This window comes from Anguilla rostrata, chromosome 4 (genome assembly GCF_018555375.3).
Source record: "Anguilla rostrata isolate EN2019 chromosome 4, ASM1855537v3, whole genome shotgun sequence".
NCBI classification, from domain to species: Eukaryota; Metazoa; Chordata; class Actinopteri; order Anguilliformes; family Anguillidae; genus Anguilla; species Anguilla rostrata.
This window is the reverse complement of record NC_057936.1, coordinates 64,051,341-64,069,172: the sequence shown is the minus strand read 5'-3', so window position 1 is coordinate 64,069,172 and position 17,832 is coordinate 64,051,341. Positions and strand designations below refer to the sequence as shown.

The 17,832-nt window shown below is 52.7% G+C and overlaps 1 protein-coding gene across 6 annotated transcripts in view; it reads left to right on the top strand.

Moving 5' to 3' along the window:
* Positions 1-17,808, top strand: part of phactr1 (phosphatase and actin regulator 1) — a 65,937-nt gene extending 48,129 nt beyond the window's left edge. For 5 of the 6 annotated variants that reach the window (XM_064333858.1, XM_064333860.1, XM_064333861.1 and 2 more), the window contains exons 4-13: positions 258-419; positions 2,109-2,312; positions 2,653-2,935; positions 5,711-5,886; positions 6,415-6,571; positions 9,701-9,756; positions 11,668-11,729; positions 13,022-13,162; positions 13,595-13,671; positions 13,958-17,808. In XM_064333858.1, the coding sequence (XP_064189928.1) occupies positions 258-419; positions 2,109-2,312; positions 2,653-2,935; positions 5,711-5,886; positions 6,415-6,571; positions 9,701-9,756; positions 11,668-11,729; positions 13,022-13,162; positions 13,595-13,671; positions 13,958-13,973 (1,334 nt within the window). In that variant the 3' untranslated portion in view covers positions 13,974-17,808. The remainder of the gene's footprint in view (positions 1-257; positions 420-2,108; positions 2,313-2,652; positions 2,936-5,710; positions 5,887-6,414; positions 6,572-9,700; positions 9,757-11,667; positions 11,730-13,021; positions 13,163-13,594; positions 13,672-13,957) is intronic. The other variant, XM_064333859.1, reaches the window with a different exon arrangement.
* The last annotated feature ends 24 nt before the right edge of the window (positions 17,809-17,832 follow it).

Here is a 17,832-nt window from a genome sequence, read left to right as displayed (position 1 = left end):
ATTGCCCATATGTCTGCATATAGACAGTATTGCAAAAAAATAAAAAAAATTTAAAAAAAACACCAGAAAGTGGGCGGAGCAGGTGGGTCTCCATGGGTGTGGAATGCTGCCATGGTTACGGTGTGCTGTGAGAAGCTTCTGGCCGCCTCCCCCTTACCCGCCGGAGCTTCTCACAGCCGCGAGGGGGGACGGGGGGGGACGCTGGCGAAGGCGCCGCCGGGGGTTTTGTGACATCTCTTCTTTCTCTGTTACGTCAGACGGGACGGTCCCGGTAACAAAAGAAGACGGGAGGTTAGAAAACGGGCGGGCGCCGGCGTCCCCCTCCGGCACTCTAGAGTGCGAGGATGCGGAGCGAGCCTATCGGGTCCTCCTCCCGCCGCCCGGCCCAGAGCTCACGGACGGGACGGGGACCGGGACAGGTAAGTCTGCCCCCCGCCCCTCCCCTCCCCCCTGCACCCGGGACGTCCCGCCTCAGAACGGGCCCTCATTTCCGCCCCATGACAGTCTGAGGAGGAGGAGTACTGCCAGCTCTCACTACATGAATATGGGAGCGGAATCATTCCCTAGGGGTCTGTGTATGTCTGTCTGTGTACGTTTTTGTGAAATCCCCCTTTTTTATTTTCTTATCCCCCCTATCCTCTAATGCCATGTCTTATTTCGTGGCGTTGCTTCTCGAGTAGAAAAAAAAGGTAAATCTCGTTGAGGAAGCTCGACACCTTACACCACAATACAAACCGGCTGTCGTGGGGGGGGGGGGTTAAAGTTTGCGGGATACGGCGTGATCGTCCTGGGACGACTCTGATTGGTGCGTTGGGAGCGGTGAGCGAGGCGTGCGCTGAGAGACCCCCCCGGCGGGTGCTGGGGGGCGTCGGCTTTCTTGTTCTCCTTCAGAAAGATCCGGAGCATCGCCTCCGGGCGCACCACACGGCCGAGGCTAATTAGCATAGCGCCTGAGAATGTTCTCAGGGCAGCTTCATTATGTTTTATGTGAAAAATATTAATAGGGGGGGGGGGGGGTGGGGGGGACGGTGGACCTGGCCTTCCGTGTAAACACAAACAGCTGGCTGGCATTGTTTATGAAAGCTACGTACTGTAAATCACTGACTTTGGGGGTCATTTCGGACAGTGAGAAGCGGTATGTCGAATCGCATATTAATACAGGCTTGACCCGGGTGGGTTAAACTCATGTGCTTTAGCTCCTCGTAGGACAGGCTTCGTACGCGGGGGGCAGTGTTTCTGTTTTAGTTTATTGTTGTTATAAAGAATGAGGTAATGCTTCTATGATTAGCTTCGGTGCCCTGAGTGGGTTTTTCTTTTGTACCAGAGCAGATGCGTACAGTCTGTCGTTCCGCTGATAATTAGCAGCCTGATTAAACTAATTATCTTCTCTGTTATTATTTATGATTGTTTGTTGAGGTGGTGCCTTTTCTGGGGCGACTAGCACAGCTTTTGTTTAGCATATTAGCCATTAGCCATGTGGGTATTTTACAGGACGGTAGATCTCTAGCTGCTGAATGAGGTGTGCTGTGTTAGGGTTGGAGTGAAACCCTACAGGGTGGTAGAGTTACAGGGACAGGGTTTGGGCAGCCCTGGTTTAGATGAGTGTGTGTGGCTGCAAGCTTGGGGATCCATTACATTTTGGTTCAGTCGGCTCATGAAAGGAATCAGAATTCTATTTACTCGTTGGAAAAATCCACATTAAACAGGAAGGGGATTTTGCCGTTCGCTTCCTGAGCTGAAGAAATTGAAATTGATTCGATTGCAAGTGAGTGTGAACAATAGGGTTTGTCTGAAGGTATAGAGGAATAGTGTGTGTGTGTGTGTGTGTGTGCTGTTTGTGTGTGTATGTTTGTGTGTGTGTGTGTGTGTGTGTGTGTGCGTGTGTGCGCAGTGGCCTGTAACAGACTCTAGCAGTGAGTGGGTGAAACTCATTCGTCTGCGCTCTGCTCCCTGTGTGTGTGCTCACACCATCCCATCTGCGGAGTTCTGTGGCCAAATAAGTGTCCCGCGGTCCAACTGTCCCCTCGCCACGTCAGCGGGACCGGGCCTGACCTCTGGCCTCTGACCTCTGACCTGGCCCCTGTGTCCCCGCCTTCTGGTCTCCGCAGCGACCGTGGAGTTCCAGAGCTCCGTGGAGGCCGGGGTCTGTTCGCAGGACCACTCCATGAAGCCCGCCTTGGTCCTGCCTCCCAAAAAGCCCATGCCGTTCCCCGGAGACGGCCAGGACACGCCCACCAAGCAGGCCCCCTTCCACAAGCAGCCCCCCGCGCTGCCCCCAAAACCCTTCTCCCGGATCCCCAATCACATCACAGGTGAGCTGGCCCCGTTCTCCCCCTCCCCCTCTCCCCCTGTCCCCCTGCAACCCATTCATCCTGCTTCAGGATGGTCACACCTGATTGAGTGGTGTATGTCATAGTGCTTGTGGCCCCTCTTTGAGCAGCATTGACTGACTGTACTTGTAGACCCCCTTTGAGCAGCACTGAATGACCCTGTTTGAGACCCCATTTGAACAGCACTGACTGACTGTGTCTGTAGACCCCCTTTGAGCAGCACTGACTGACCCTGCTTGAGACCCCATTTGAGCAGCACTGACTGTGTTTGTAGACCCCCCTTTGAGCAGCACTGACTGCCTGTGTTTGCCTGTCTCCGCAGACTCAGGACAGCCCATCAAACTGGCCTGCATGCCGGGGAAGCTGTCCCCTCCTCTACCTCCCAAAAAGGTGATGATCTGTGTGCCTCCGGGGGGCCTGGAGTCCTCCCTCGCCTCCTTCTCCCAGAAGTGCTCCCCGCAGCCCCTGGGCCCCCTCCACGGGAGCCTGCATGGGCACCCGCACCAGCTGCAGTACGGCAGCCTGCCCATGCCCATTCACCCGCCCAGCCGCGTCATCGAGGAGCTCAACAAGACGCTGGCACTGACCATGCAGAGGCTGGAGAGGTGTGTGTGTGTGTGTGTGTGTGTGTGTGTGTGTGTGTCTTTGTGTGTGTGTGTCTGTGTGTCTGTGTGTCTGTGTGTCTGTATGTCTGTGTGTCTGTGTGTCAGTATGTCTGTGTGTCTGTGTGTGTGTCTGTCTGTACCTATCTCTCGCGTGTGTGTGTGTGCTTGAGAGCATGTGCGTGCGGGAGTGTGTGTGTGGGAAGGTGTGTGTGTGTGTGAGAGTCACAGCAGGTGTCCCTCTCTCAGCGGGCTGCTCTCAGTCTGTCCTCTCCACCTGCTGTAGACGGCGCTTGGAGAGACGCGCGTAAGAGAGCACTAGCGCTGTCATCAAACTCCCCCCCTACCCCCCCGGGGCCCAATCAGAGCGCAGCGTGGGGAGGGGGGGGGGTGCTGGCAGCTGTGGGGGTAAAGCGCGGCTCTGTCCGACTCCGCCCCGCCACCCTACGGTACGCTCGGAGACGAAAGCGGTGGCGGCAGAAATCGTTCGGGTGAAGGTTTCTGTTGCCGTGGAAGCGCGTGCAGGCGGCGAGCATTCCGCCGCCGCGGCCGCAGAGAGCTCCGTCCGTTGGAGTGGAGCATCTTTGTGTAACGGGCACAATCTTTGGCGTCGATTGCGCCCAGCTGATAATCTGGTCTGCTCGTCTGCTCGTTCGCCTGCGGTCTGCAAACCGCGTACGGCCTTCCCCGAGGGTACTTACTCGAGGGTGTTATTTTTTAGCTGCTCATACAGGCCAATTTCTGGAAGTGGGTCAGTATTTTATGCTATAATTGTCCTCTGGTTTATTTAAAATCATTGTGTAAATTTTGCGAATTAAGCATTCTGCGTAAGTGTGGGTGATTTTTTTTTACTGTTCAGCAATCGCTTGTTTTATCCCAAAGCTAGACCAGATCATGGTCTGAATTTAGCTTAAAGAATCTGCCCTTTTTGATTGTTGACTGAGTTTCACACGCTTTGGTGCAGCGTGGAGGACTTATTTCAAAGGAGGTCTGATTATAAGTCATGTCAACAGCTCCGTTTGGCACAAAAACACTTTTGTTTGTTTTTTTACCTCAAACCGTGCTCCTCCATTTTGGCTCAAAGCGGTGTGCCAGTAAAGCCTTTTCCTTTTATAGCCTTTTTCCCCCTCACCTTCCTCTGATGAAGTTCTTCGCCCGGCTCAAATCCGGGAAAAGCGTTTAGTCCGGAGTGCGGGTATCGATCTGTGACATCACTAGCGCGGGATCACTAACGCGGGTGCCGGCTCCCTCACGGTCGCTGATCGATAGCCCCTGATTGGTTCGGGATTGAGGGCCGGCTGTTTTCCTGCACGAGTCTTCGGGCCCCTCCTAATCCCACACGGGGGGTGTTCTGAACATTTATGGCCCAAATTTGCGGCCGGCGAACTCTTGTTAGTTCCGGTTCCTTCCGTAGCCAAAATACTTTTTTTTCCCCACACTTGAAATCCCACTCAATTTCCTCTCTAATTGGTGATTTGTTTTTTTTTTTTTACAATACGAACTGAAGTTCACCTTGTTTTGGCTCACTTTAGACTTATTTAATATAAATGGGCCAGCCAGAGGACGTCCCACTTCCTCCCCCCCAGTCCGTCATCAGACTGGCCACGCCTGCAGAGGTCACCAGCTCCTGTGAAAGTGATTGGGCATTGAGAGTCGGGACAGGGACGGGGTCAGACAGGAGAAATATCGGCCGGAGGGAGGAGCGTACGCGGGGGATTTCACACTCACGCCGTGTCCCCGCCCTGTTTAATTAACTCACAGCAGCGGCGCCTTCAAAGGCAGGCGGTCCTGGGAGACGCTGATCTAAGTTCCACCGTTTTGCCAGTTGGATGGACTCTGTCCCCCGAGTCTGAGCCGTGTCGTTTGATCTGCCCTCCCCCAGTAGGGGGCTCTCTGAGTCCGTGCCCCCCCCACCCCGAACGTGTGGTAACTGCAGTCCCCAGTTAGCGGTTCTGATAACGCAGCCTTCCGCGGGAACCGGAGACAGCTCAGATCCGGCTGCACACATCACACCCGTCCGTCTGTCTGTCTGTCTGTCTCACAGGCGGAGACGGCGCCCCCTGCTGGTGCTGTTGAGAGCCGGGGCGCCTGCAGTTTAATGAGCTGCACAGTCAGCTTCTGCACCGAGGTGTTAAATCTCAGGGACTGTAGGGCAGTGAAGTGAGCCTCATTAGTGAGCACTTAAACAGCTCCTGTACACTTTTGAAAAAATTCAAGCGCTTAAAACAAAAATGAAGAATAACATATATACAGTTATGTGTGTGTGTGTGTGTGTGTGCATGTGTGTGTTTAGGCAAAGTTTTTAGCAGTTACTGCACCTATTTTCTGCTTTATCTCACATGGACTTATTTGGGATAGATTTGTCAGTGGGCCCCGCCTGTATCTCCAGCTCAGAGCTGCAGGTCATTGGGGTGCAGTTCGAGCCCTGGGGGTACCCGAACCCCACTGATCTGTTCCTGAGCTGGGGCGGGACGTTCAGCCCGAGAAACAAGCGGACAGCCCGGGCCCGCGTGCCCGTACCCTCGCTCGCCCCGGCGCTGCGATCTGTCGTTCTCTCCGTAGCCCAAGTCCTACTGAGCGCGTGCGCGCGTCGTGTCACGATTCGCTGCGAGCCGGCTGTGGAAACATGGCACGTTGTCAGCGGCGATTAAAATGAACTGCGGCCCGATTATTTCCAAGTGGAAAGGAACTGTCTTCTGTGTGCCACACGCACTTCAAGTGGAAGTTCATCTCTCTCCCTCCCCCCCCCCCCCCTGCGCCCCCCCCCCCCCCCCCCAGCTCGGTGCTGCACGCCGTCCCCACCGTGGTGATCGAGTGTGACGACGACAAGGAGAACATGCCCGACGAGGCGGACTACGAGGACCTGCCCAGCATGTACAAGGACGAGGAGGACGAGGAGGAGGAAGACGACGACGAGGACGACGAAGAGGACGACGACGACACGCTGTTCACCAGTGAGTGCTTGGGCGGGGCTTCGTGACCCAACGCGCTCCTGTCTCTGTATGAAAGATGCTCTGTAAATATTTCACTGTTATTATTATTATTATTATCATCCTTGGCCAGGATCATTAGTGAGCATGGCTCTTCACTTAGGGGTGGAGAGCGCACAGTCACGTCTTTCTCCTGCGGGGGTGGCGTTCGTCTCTGACGAAGAGACGGGGGGGGGGGGTTTACCCTGCGGTAGTTTTGACGGACGTGTGATATCCCATGGTGCCGTTCTCCTGAGCGCCGCGGTCTGTCTCTGTTGAAGCCGTTGTCGCTCCACGTCCGCTGAGCGCTCTGGATTTAGGTGCTCAAGCCCCCCTGCCCTCCCCCCCCCCGCCCCCGTGTGGTACCCCTTCTCCCAGCAGAGGGATTAATCCTGTCTCACGCCTCGATCCCTGCCTTGGCCCGGTCCTCTGTCCCCTGCATTAGGAACGTTTGCTCACCAGGCTAGCGTTTTTAACGTTTTTAACGCTGTGGTGATGCGATGGGCCCCGCAGGCACGCTGGCGCTCAAGGTGCTGAGGAAGGACTCTCTGGCCATCAAGCTGAGCAACCGGCCCTCGCAGCGCGAGCTGGAGGAGAAGAACATCATCCCCATGCAGACCGACCAGGAGCGGCTGGAGTCACGGCAACAGATCGGCACCAAGCTCACGCGGTGAGCACCCGCTCGCCCTCGCCCTCTCTCTCTCTCTCTCTCTCCCTCTCTCTCTCTCTCTCTCTCTCGCCCTCGCCCTCTCCCTCTCTCTCTCTCTCTCTCTCACCCTCGCCCTCTCCCTCTCTCTCTCTCTCACCTGCTCCCCTCTCTCCCTCTCTCTCTCTCCCTCTCTCTCTCTCTCTCTCTCTCCTGCTCCTCTCTCTCTCTCTCCCTCTCTCTCCTGCTCCTCTCTCCCTCTCTCTCTCCCCTCTCCCTCTCTCTCTCTCTCCTGCTCCCCTCTCCCTCTCTCTCTCTCTCTCTCTCTCCTCTCTCTTTTTCCCCCTTCTTTCTCTTCTCCTTCCTTTTTTATTTTCCTCTTCGCTCCATCACACCTGTGCATCTAACCCCCTCTCTGTTCCTCTTGCCCTGTCTTATTTCCTTTCTTCCTTCCCCTGCTTTTCTCCTGTGCTTGGGGTGAAGTGGGTCGGGGGGGGGTGGGGTTGGGGTGTAAACCCTTGCGTTCGGGTACGGTGGCACGGCCTGTCCCCTAGTTTTTTTCGGAAAAGGTTAGCGCGTTCCCGCTCGCTGTGCAGCTGCCGTTTCCGTGGCGACGAGGCGTTGCCGGGGGTTTGGCGGGGCAGGCGCTGGTTGTTGGTGTAATCCGGGGGGAGACTGACGTGGCCTGAGCCCCTCACCCGCCATTCCCACCCCGCCAGAGCGCGCTGTCAGGGCCTTATCTGCGACTCCCCAGGCCCGGCCTGTGGGGGGGGGGGGCATGGGGCATGGGGGGTGCGGATGCCCCATTTAAATACAATGTGCTTCCTGCGCAGTTCGCTCCGGACGTGCCCTGCCTGTTAAAGAGAGAAAATGAGAGACTGAACCTCATAACGGCAGAGATGGGGGGGGGGCAGGGAGGGGGTGGAGTCACAGCGATCTGCAGGCGCTGGGCTCTCTACTGTACATTCAGCAGACTGACAGCCATGGAGAGCTGATAAACTCCTTCATTCTGCGCAGGACACGCACATTTCAGGCATCTCAAAGCTAGAAAACCCTGAAAAGGTGTGATGGTCCAGCTGACACACAGGTGGCTGATCATCCACCCTACGCCCCCCCACCCACCCCCCGAGCTGGAACTGAGGAAAGGCTAAAATGAAACGATCACATTTTTAAAAAACAAAATTGACGGTGTGTTCGTTTGCAGAGTTGATCCCTTCGTCTTGTTAAGAGCAGTACTGAAAACGCAGCTGCCTCCATTCAGGGTCCACATCATGGAAATCAACTCCAGTGCAGGGGAATAATTACACAGCTTTGAAATGATGAAGCCTTCTCTCTCTCTCTCCCTCTCTCTCTCTCTCCCTCCTCTTCTCTCTCTCCCCTCCTTCCTCTCTTCCTCTCTCTTTCTCTCTCTTCATTCTCTCCCTTCCTCTTTCTCTTCCCTCTCTGTCTCTCTCTTTCTTTCCTCATCCTCATCCTCTCCTCTGCTCTCCTCTCCTCTCCTCTCCTCTCTTCTCCTCTCCCCTCCTCTTCTCTCCTCCTCTCTCCTCTCCTCTCTGCTCCTCTCCTCCCTCTCCTCTCTCCTCCTCTCCCTCCCCTCTCCTCTCCTCTCCTCCTCCCCCCTCCTCTCCTCTCTCCCTCCCTCTCCCCCCCCTCCCTCCCCTCCCTCTCTCTCTCTCCTGGCTCAGTGTGAGGCTTCAGTGTGCCGGTGTCGGGCTCTTGTGTCGTCTGAATCGCCCCGTTAGCGTGAAGGACGAGCCTCAGATTTACTGGCAACGGGGCAAATAAAGCAAATTAAAAGCGGAGAAGTCAGACGGTGCACAGAGCTGAAACGGCCCCCTCTGGAGCTGTGCGTCAGTCGGCAGGAACAATCAAGGACTTTCTGTTCAGTCATGTTACCGTCAGGCACGGCTTATTGTGTGGGGGGAAATGATGACATGGTATCGGTTGTTAGGAGACTTTTGGGTATTGGATAATGAGTGTGTATAATAGTGAATGGATAATGGACACGCTCTCTCTCTCTCTCTCACACACATACACACACATACTTACACACTCTCTCTTTCTCTCACACACACACACACACACAAACACGCACTCACTGACTGACTTACACACACACGCACGCAGCTACACAAACACTTACAGACAGACACGCCCACACACACGAACCCTGTGCACAAATATTATTTAACAGCAGAGGGTGTGACTCAGAGTGTTTGAAAGGCTTCTTTCCCCTAAATTTAACACAGTTTCTGGAAGGAGGCTGAATCAGCCGGCTGCTTATTCTCAGTCTGCCACTAGGGGGTGCCCCGCTGAAAGTGATTGATGGGTGCTCACAAACTGGAGCAGGTGCTTGTTTTCGGGAAGTGTGTCATTCACATTTCCTGTAAACAACCGTGCGTTTATTTCACCACAGGTAGGGTAAACTGTCCATTAAGCCCGTATGAGGTTATATATATACAAATGCTTAGTGTCATTCTAAGTGATTTCCCAGAATTCAACAGGGAAGAATCGGGGGAGGGGAGGGAATTTGAAGACCTGATGGGGCATAGCCTTGAGTCTGTGCATGTGTGTGTGTCAGCCTGTCGCTGGGGCCGGCTGGGGAGGAGGGGAATGGGGCCTTAGCTGTCATATCCCTGCCCTCTTACCCTCTGTGCCTAGTCCCGAGCTGACAACTGCACTGCACGCTGGGAGTTTGGGTGGAATGGTAGTACTATTACTGCTGCTGCTGCTGCTGCATACTCCCATAATCACACACACACTGCAAAACGTGCATGAACACATTTAAGACTCATGATGTCACCCAGTCTCGAGTCTCTCTCTGCCCCCTCTGCAGGGAGGGCGGGCCCCAGGAAAGCCTCCCTGCTTTGCCCCGCCCCGCCCCGCCCGTGCTGTCGCGGGCATTGTGGTTTGGGCACACGTGTGTGCAGGGGAAGGAAATGACGCGCTAGACTGACGCACTGGAGAAAACGCTCACACGGGTCTTTCCCCCCCGACGACAGCGCCGGGTCCCCCCCACACTCTGGGGGGGGGGCCGAGCGTAACCCTGGCCCTGCTGGCAGGAGCTCTCAGAGAGAGTGAGAGAGAGGGAGAGAGAGGGAGTGAGAGAGAGATGATACACAAGCTGAATCTCTTCGGCCTTCTCTTCTGCAGACGGTTGAGCCAGAGGCCTACGGCTGAGGAGCTGGAGCAGAGGAACATCCTAAAACGTGAGTACCCCCCCAGTCCCCGTCCCCGTTCAGCGACACGGTGCAGCCTCAGGAGCGAACAACACCAGCTGCTCACTCCTGTCACACACTGGGAGAGGCCAAGCTCCTCCATTTTACATTTTGACAGGAGTGAGTAGGTCTGACGTTTTATATCTTTTCTCTCGTGACTTCAGACCACTGAGTAAAATAGTTTTTTTTTGTTGTACACAAGTGTGGAGTTCTATGTTAGAGCCTTCAGGCAGGGCTAACACCATAGAGCCCAAGCTCTGTTATTCATATGCGTACACGCACACTGCTTTTGAAAAGGTCCCGGCAGTTTGTGTTTTCCTCTCTGATGCGTAAGGAAACTGCATTACTGAAGCTGTGCGGGACTTTTTTTTTGGACAGAGGAAATGTGAAAGCGAATCCCAGGTGTGTATGTAAGAAAGATCGTGGATGAAGAAATGGAGCGATGTACCAAGACGGTTTATAATGGGGTTGTGTGAAAGTCTCACTGGAGGAATTTCTGTGACTTTCGAACGGACACGCTTGTGATGATGTGCACTGCGCATAAATTATTCATTTTCTACAAAGATGTATTTGCATTCAGCGCAAAGTTCCAGTTCCTCGTTTCAGAATAGAAAAAATTGTGTGTGTGTGTGTACGTTTGTGTGTGTGTGTGTTTATTGCATATGCAGCGCTGAGATATTTTCATATTAAATCTGTTCCCCCTCTACAGCCGTTTTGGGGACAGGTTTGTCTTGTAAACTGTGTCTTATGCATTTTTTTGACCGGTGCATGTTTTGAAAGGCCTGCACCGTCAGCAGTAAGAGCGCGGTACAGAGTCTCGTTATGAGAGTCTGGGGAAGTGCGCTTTTATTTTTAGGTTTCCAGTAACGGCGGAGTCGCGCGTGGGTCTGAAACTCTCTCTGTTTCCGAACCCACGCCGCTCCGCCGGTAGGGGCGTGGCCCCCGGGCACGGGACTCTCAGGGGCCTGTCCCGGCCCGAGCCCGGATGGTTCCTGCGGCGGGGAGCGGATAATTCGGCCCGTTCCCCGAAAGAGAAGAGGGGGGCCATCCGGGGGTTCCTTTCTTCCCGATCTCGCGGTGAACGAGAGTGGAGGATGAAACGGAGTTTGTCTCTGATCTCGGGTTCGATGATCGGTCCCGTCCCTGAGACGAGCTCTTCATTTTCAGATAAGGCTTGGGGGGGGGGGGAATGGAACTGCCCCCCCACGAACCTTACTAACTGTCAAGTAGCTCCCCCTTACTAACTGCACTAACTGTCCCCTTTGGGGGGGGGGGGGACAGAAATAAACAGTGTAACATTATGTGAGCGGTTATCAGTGCCCCGATGGTATATTTTTACTTTTTTTTTTTTTAAACGCGGGCGTCCTGCCCCGTCCCAGATGTGTTGGGGTAGCAGTTTTATCCCGCCGTTCCTAATTTAGAACACGTCCCCTCCCAGAACGTTCCTCCCTCATAATTAAATTGCACCTCGTCCAAGAGCCCACATGAGAGCCGTCCGCCCGTAGCGTTCAGCACCAGCACCAGTGGCCCTGACTGCAGGTCTGTCTGGTTTTTCCATAAAATCTTTTTTTTTTTTTTAATTTTATTCCCCCCCCTTCAGTTTTTAATCCAGCTGTAATGAGTCACCCCTCTGTAACGAGCGCGTCCTCCGAGCATCGCCCTGCACCATATGCGCGCTGATGAGAATGTCCTTCCTTCCAGTGTCTGAACACCAGGCGCTTTTACAGCGCAAACGACCCTGCGATGGCCGTGCCTGCAGAACGCTGGCGTTCTACTGTAGAATATTAGAGAAAGGTGTGTGTGCGCGTGCGTGTGTGTGTGTGTGTGTGTGTGCGTGTGTGTGTGTGTGACACTGGAGGCGGGAAGCCCCTTGTAAACTTTCTTTCCCTTTCTCCTCCACAGCAAGGAATGAACAGGAGGAACAGGAGGAGAAGAGGGAGATTAAGAGAAGACTAACGCGAAAGGTAAGAGTATAGTGAGATATTGTGCGTACATGCTGCGTGACTGTTGTGTGTGTACATGCGTGTGTACATGCCTCATGACTGTCACTGTGGGGGTGCGTGTATGTCCCCGGGAGCTAATGCTGTTGCCATGGAAACGCGAGTCATGTGGTCCGTGCTCTGGCAGTAAGGGCCCAGAGCATCGGCAGACTGCCGTTATGACATCGTCAGTTACACAACCCAGGGCCTGCCCCCAGAAACGAGGCCATCAGGGAGGCCGATCGCTCTCTCCAGGTTTATGAGCGCTGGCAGCGTACTCCAGATGCACTGCACCCCCCCCCCCCCCGCCACCCCTGGGAGAAATATACACCCGGCAGGATTTATTCCCCCAGAAACGCGCCTTGCGTAAACGAAATTTGACACGCTTTCTTATGAGATCGTCCATAAAGAGAAATCGCAGATGTCAGATGAAGCCGTCTGATCGCAGGTGGTCAGCCTCCAGCGAATCCATGCCTGCCTTGACCAACCTACAGGACTCTTAATATGAAGGCCTGACCGGGTTATGAGCTTCACTACCACCATATGGACTCTTATTATGAAGGGTGTCAAGGTCATCATTGATGTATGCAAGTTGTTTTACTTACAGGGGTATTTGGTCTTGTTTTTGGTTGTGGCGCTGTGGATCGGCTCATGTAGTACGGTGAATGTTGATTGGCTGATGGTAGGTATACAGTGAACGTTGATTGGCTGCTGTAAGTACGGTGAATAGGATTAGCCAAGCAGAGACCCATCTGACCCAATCAGACTCTCCTCCACCTCCAGTTCTGATTGGATTGCAGCTTGTTTTTCGCGGCTTTGCCTGTTCGGCGTAGTTGGCGGTAAGCTGCGAGCTCACACGCGTCCGCGCTGTGAATTCTGGGAGTTCGGGCCCTGTGAGGGGCGGTCTGTCGCGCGGTCAGGGGCGGGCCCGAGTCCAGCCTCGCGCGGGGATCCGTTCGAGGGGCGCCGTGGAAACCGCCGGCAGATTAATTGGGTCTTAGTGTCGGCGGTTAGAGGCGGCGCTCGACAGACGAGGGGATCGCGTTCACGTTCGCCGCGTTTTGGCGCTCGTTTCTGAGAGCCAAGGGGAAAGCGAGGTCGAGTACTGGCTGGCTACACTACCCCCGACTCTTCAGGCCAACAGTTGCGGCGGCTGTTGAAATTTCGAAGGAGGGGGGCTGTTGGCTGTTGGTGTCTCGGCGTCCGTTGGCGGTGCTAACGCTAGCCGGCGCTAACGCTAGCCGTGGCGCGGGGACTAACCGACCGGTCTGTTCCAGCTGAGCCAGAGGCCCACGGTGGAGGAGCTGAGGGAGGCCAAGATCCTGATCCGCTTCAGCGACTACGTGGAGGTGGCCGACGCCCAGGACTACGACCGGCGGGCCGACAAGCCCTGGACGCGCCTCACGGCGGCCGACAAGGTGGGCGGGGCCCGAGCGAGGCTGGGGTGGGGGGGGGGAGGGAGGCGTGGGTGGGGGTGGGGGGTTATTATGGAGAACACTGCAATGATGTGTTTGGGAGCTGATCATGATAATAATAAAAATTTTGATTAAAAAAAATGATACATTTTGGGGGGAAGGAGCACAGGCCAGCGCCCTTTCGACAGGCTACACGGCGTCGCTCCACCCCGGCCCCGGCCCTATCGCGTGACCGGCCGCTTGCGTTAACCGCGGCGGCGGTGTCGCATCAGAGCCCCGCCCCCCCCGGGCGTTTTTCCGACCACGCGGCCCATGCTCTGCCGCGTCTGAGCGGGGCGGCGCCGGTGAATTAGCCACGCGCCGTAACCACGAAACCAGGCGTTACTCTCGCTGCGTTTTGATCTCACCGCCCCCGCCCCCCTGTCCCGCCCGCAGGCCGCCATACGCAAGGAGCTGAACGAGTTCAAGAGCACGGAGATGGAGGTGCACGAGTCCAGCCGCCACCTGACCAGGTACGCCCCGCCCCTGCGCCCCCTGCAGGTCACCAGGGGTATCGCCTCCTACCGTGACAACGAATAGAAGTAGTCTTTAAATGCATATTTTTATCATCATCAGAGGTAGCACAAAGTAGGCAAAAAGCGAGACAGTGGTGTATTTTGAACGGTGTTTTTTCTGAAAATAAGAGATGCTTGCACACCAGAAGTGCCTTGTGAAGAATGGTCTGTGGTGCACATTTTGAAGGTTAGTCATGCAGGAGCGTTATTTACAGCACTGTTCCATTTCTCTTCTGCTTTTTAGGTTTCACAGACCATAGAACTCTAAGAAGAATTACGGAATGGGCTTCCCCCCAAAAAACACACACACACACACACACATGCACGCGCGCTCATATGCGCACACACATGCACATACACACACTCTCACACTAACACATACACACACACACACACACGCCGAACCTTAAGTGCTGAACTGTGAAAGGTGTTCATGTCTACAATAAGTCCACTCGTGTTGAATTGCCTTCTGAACTGAGTCAGAACTCACCAGAGCTGAGCCAGACCCGCGCAGCTGACCAGCGCATCAATAACGGATCCTGTACTCCCAAAACGAGCCAGGAGGGGGCAGGACGGGGGTGGGGGCTGCTGACAAACTACGCTTTTACAAACACCCCCCCCAATCCACCCCCTCCACTGTTCATCGCCACGCATCGTCCCTCTACTGCCGCAGCGAGAGGACGCCAGCCATCTTCCTCCTCTCGGGTCATCCTCCTCCTCCTCCTCCTCCTCCTCCTCCACACCTCGCTCCGCCCCTCTCAGCAGGGTCGAGCCCCGTGGGAGGGGGGGGGCGGCTGGACCCGTTTCGGGATGTCGATCCACCCCCCCCGGACACGTGGCGGTGCAGCCAGGTGACGGCTCCAACAGCTCGGGACACCAGTGCAATATTTCCTCTCCGCCGGGGGAAACAACAGCGCCCCCTGTGGACCTCTCTGTAACTGCGGCTATAATAGCGGTTCCCGGCGGTGTTCGTATTCTGCTAACTGCGAATCCGGCAGACCGCGCAGGAGGCTGTCCGGGACGCTTCCGCGCGCGCGTCGACATCGCTGAGCTGCAAAGACGTCCGTTTGACTACGGCGGCTAACGCTAACGCTGTGAAATGACTCTGGAAAAGGAGGGCGCCAAACAGCTATATATAAATACATACATATATATAAATATAAATATATATGTTTACGTCGAAGGTAACGGTCAGTTTTAGGCAAGGATTTCTACTTTTTAACAGACATCCTTTTTAAACTGATTATTTTCTTTTCTTTTTAAAAAAAAATACAGTTTATTTTGGGGCTTTGGTCGTAAGAGAAGAAGCCTGTGTGTCTCTGCTTAAGGGGCTGAACACAGACACGGGGGGGGAACTGAAGAATATCCATCTCGGTGCGGAGGCGGAGCCTATCACCATGGGAACCTCCCCTCTTTTCCATCCCTCTTTTTTTTTTTCTCCTTTCTTCGGCACAGCGGGCGTGTGCAAGAAAGAAGCGAAGCTTCGCCATCGACACTCTCTACTCAGCCTCTCCTCCCACTCTGTGTCCACAATCAGCAATATACTTTACACTGTAAATAACTGGAAGTTAGCTGTCAAATGTACCATATTTTATTTATTTGTGTGTGTGTGTGTGTGTGTGTGTGTGTGTGTGTGTGCGTGTTCCTTCAGTGTGATTTCGGATGTTTTTTCACGTGATTTTTTTTTTTCTTTTCTTTTTTTTTTTGGTATGAAATATGTATTTTTGGGAATATTACAGCTCCTGTAGACACCAGCTTTTAAAACATATTTTTTTTAATGATCTGCAGCTGGAGGAGAGCAAACCTGAGAAATCCCCCCCCCCCCCCTGTTTAAAGTCACCTTTTTGGTGTTAAATGATGTGCGTTGTTAGGAAGGTGCAATATGAACACAGTTTTACTTGCCTGTCACGTAACCTGTAGAAACACAAGTCTGGATAAATCTACAGGGTGGAAAAAGACCATTTTATGCTCGAACCCAATTCCTTCACTTCTTTAAGGACACGGCATGTCAGTAATTCAATTTCAGGAGACAAAGTACTTTCGATTTGACTTTGATACGGGTCAGCCCGTCTCGATAATGTGCTGTTTCACGACCTTGAGCTACGGCGCGTATGAAGCTAAAAATATGACATGCAGAATAAGCGTGAACGCGAGCTGGCACCTGGGTGTTCGGGGAGAACGCAGTTGGAGAGGTCTACCCTTTTTGCGTGCGTCTATTTGAAATGACTTTTCTTGTTCTGTTGCGTTGACAGAGATGATCAGTGTGAATGAGCACCAAATCTGCGTCATGTCATAGGAAGAAAAAAAGAATGTGAATTCAGCAATAATTTTTTTTCTACCCTTTTATTGAATTATACTTATACTTCATATTCTTTTGCTTGTGGGTGTGCAGGTGCAGGGCAGTGAGTCTGTATCACAGCATGCCCGGTCCCTCTCCAGTAGTACACATCACCATAACCTCGGCCATTATCACCTCTTCATTGGTGGGGTTAGTTCACTGTTATCTAATGGCAACCAAAAAGATGCCATCTTGCCAAGTTAATTTTTTTTTAAAATTCACAATGGTTTTGTAGCATTTTTTTGTGTGTGTGCACATGTGGTGGTATGGTAAAAAAAAATCTAAAGGGAAAACTCTGGCTGCCTTAAGTCTTTTATTTTGTTTAGAAGTGAAGGGGGCACCTTTTCTATGGTCCCAACTTACACCAAAAAAAAGAAAAAAGAAAGTATAACTTCAGTGAAAACTTGAACGGTGTGTCTGGGGATTTCTGTTAATGTCTCAGCGTGTGACGTATCTTGAGCCTGTTGGTTTGGGGTTTTTTTTAACTTCCCCCCTTTAAATTTGTTCTTGGTGTAACTTGGGTACCAGCAGTGGCAAACCCGTTCTTTTTTTTCTTTTCTTTTCTTTTCTTCCTGGTAATGGCGGAAGGATCCGTTTGTTCCTGCGGCTCCCTGTAGGGCAAGGTTCAGACTGCCGTATAGTGTGTGTGAGGAACACTTGTTTACGGGAATTAAATGTTGCCAAACTAACGCTGAACCACATTTTCATACCGTGTGTTCTCCTGGTGTGTTCCACGCAGTGTTTCGCAGACTTCGCATAATGTTGTCCTTTAAAAGGAAACACCCAACCCCCTGGTAACACCCAAAAGCACTGCTGTTCTTACTGTATTAACATTTTGTAGGAAGTTAGCTTTGTTGAATAGCTTAACACCTCTGAAAACGTTTCTTAACCACAGCCAGTTAAAACAATATCGGTCTATTGATCTTTTTTTCCCCATAAGACGAGTACCAACCAATGCTTTTCGACAAGTTTACAGTTACAGTGCTGAAACGTGAGTAGAATGTCCCTGCGTTGCAGTGGCATATTTTAATATTTTCTGCTATTCCGTTTCACTGTAATATTTCACACGGCTCGCCATTGCTATATTTTTTAATAAGCCTGTCACATGCACTATGGGAAGTTGATGTAGAGCAGTGTCACTTCCTAGTCAGCAGTTTTTTTTGTTCCCCTGCCTGTATTACTGTATTTTTAAAAACGGGTTGTGTCATCTCGTCTATATTGTGCATAACACCACCACGCCCACGGTGAATTCTCACTTCCTCCTCCCTGAAAACATTTTGAGTCGTATCGAAAATTATCGTCACGGGTTCGTCACGGCAAAATATTGGGTTATAAAAGGCTCAAATGACAGAGCAAACTTAGTCAAAACACCCCGGAAATTTCCAGCGACAGTAGGAGAGATTTAATCATTGGCCCGTCTCTTTGACTGCTTACAATTCATACAGTCAGGTGTTCTCATAAGTGTGTTCTTACTCTGAAATGTTTGTACAGCTCGTCTCTCTTTGTACAGGAGTGAATGTTGTGACCGTCTCCTCGTACTCTTCCAGTATTGTAATTTAAGGAAACAAACAGAAGGCGATCTTCTACTGGCGTATGAAATCTGTAAATAACGCACATTAAACGAAGTCTCTAAAATATGTTACTTTTTTGTACAGGCCGAAACTGCATGTAACCGTTTAACTTACTGTTCGTCTTTAATGATGTATGCAGTTTCTTATATAAAGAAACCTTATTAAAATGTTTTTCAGTATTTAAAATCATTGTGTTCATATCTTACGAAC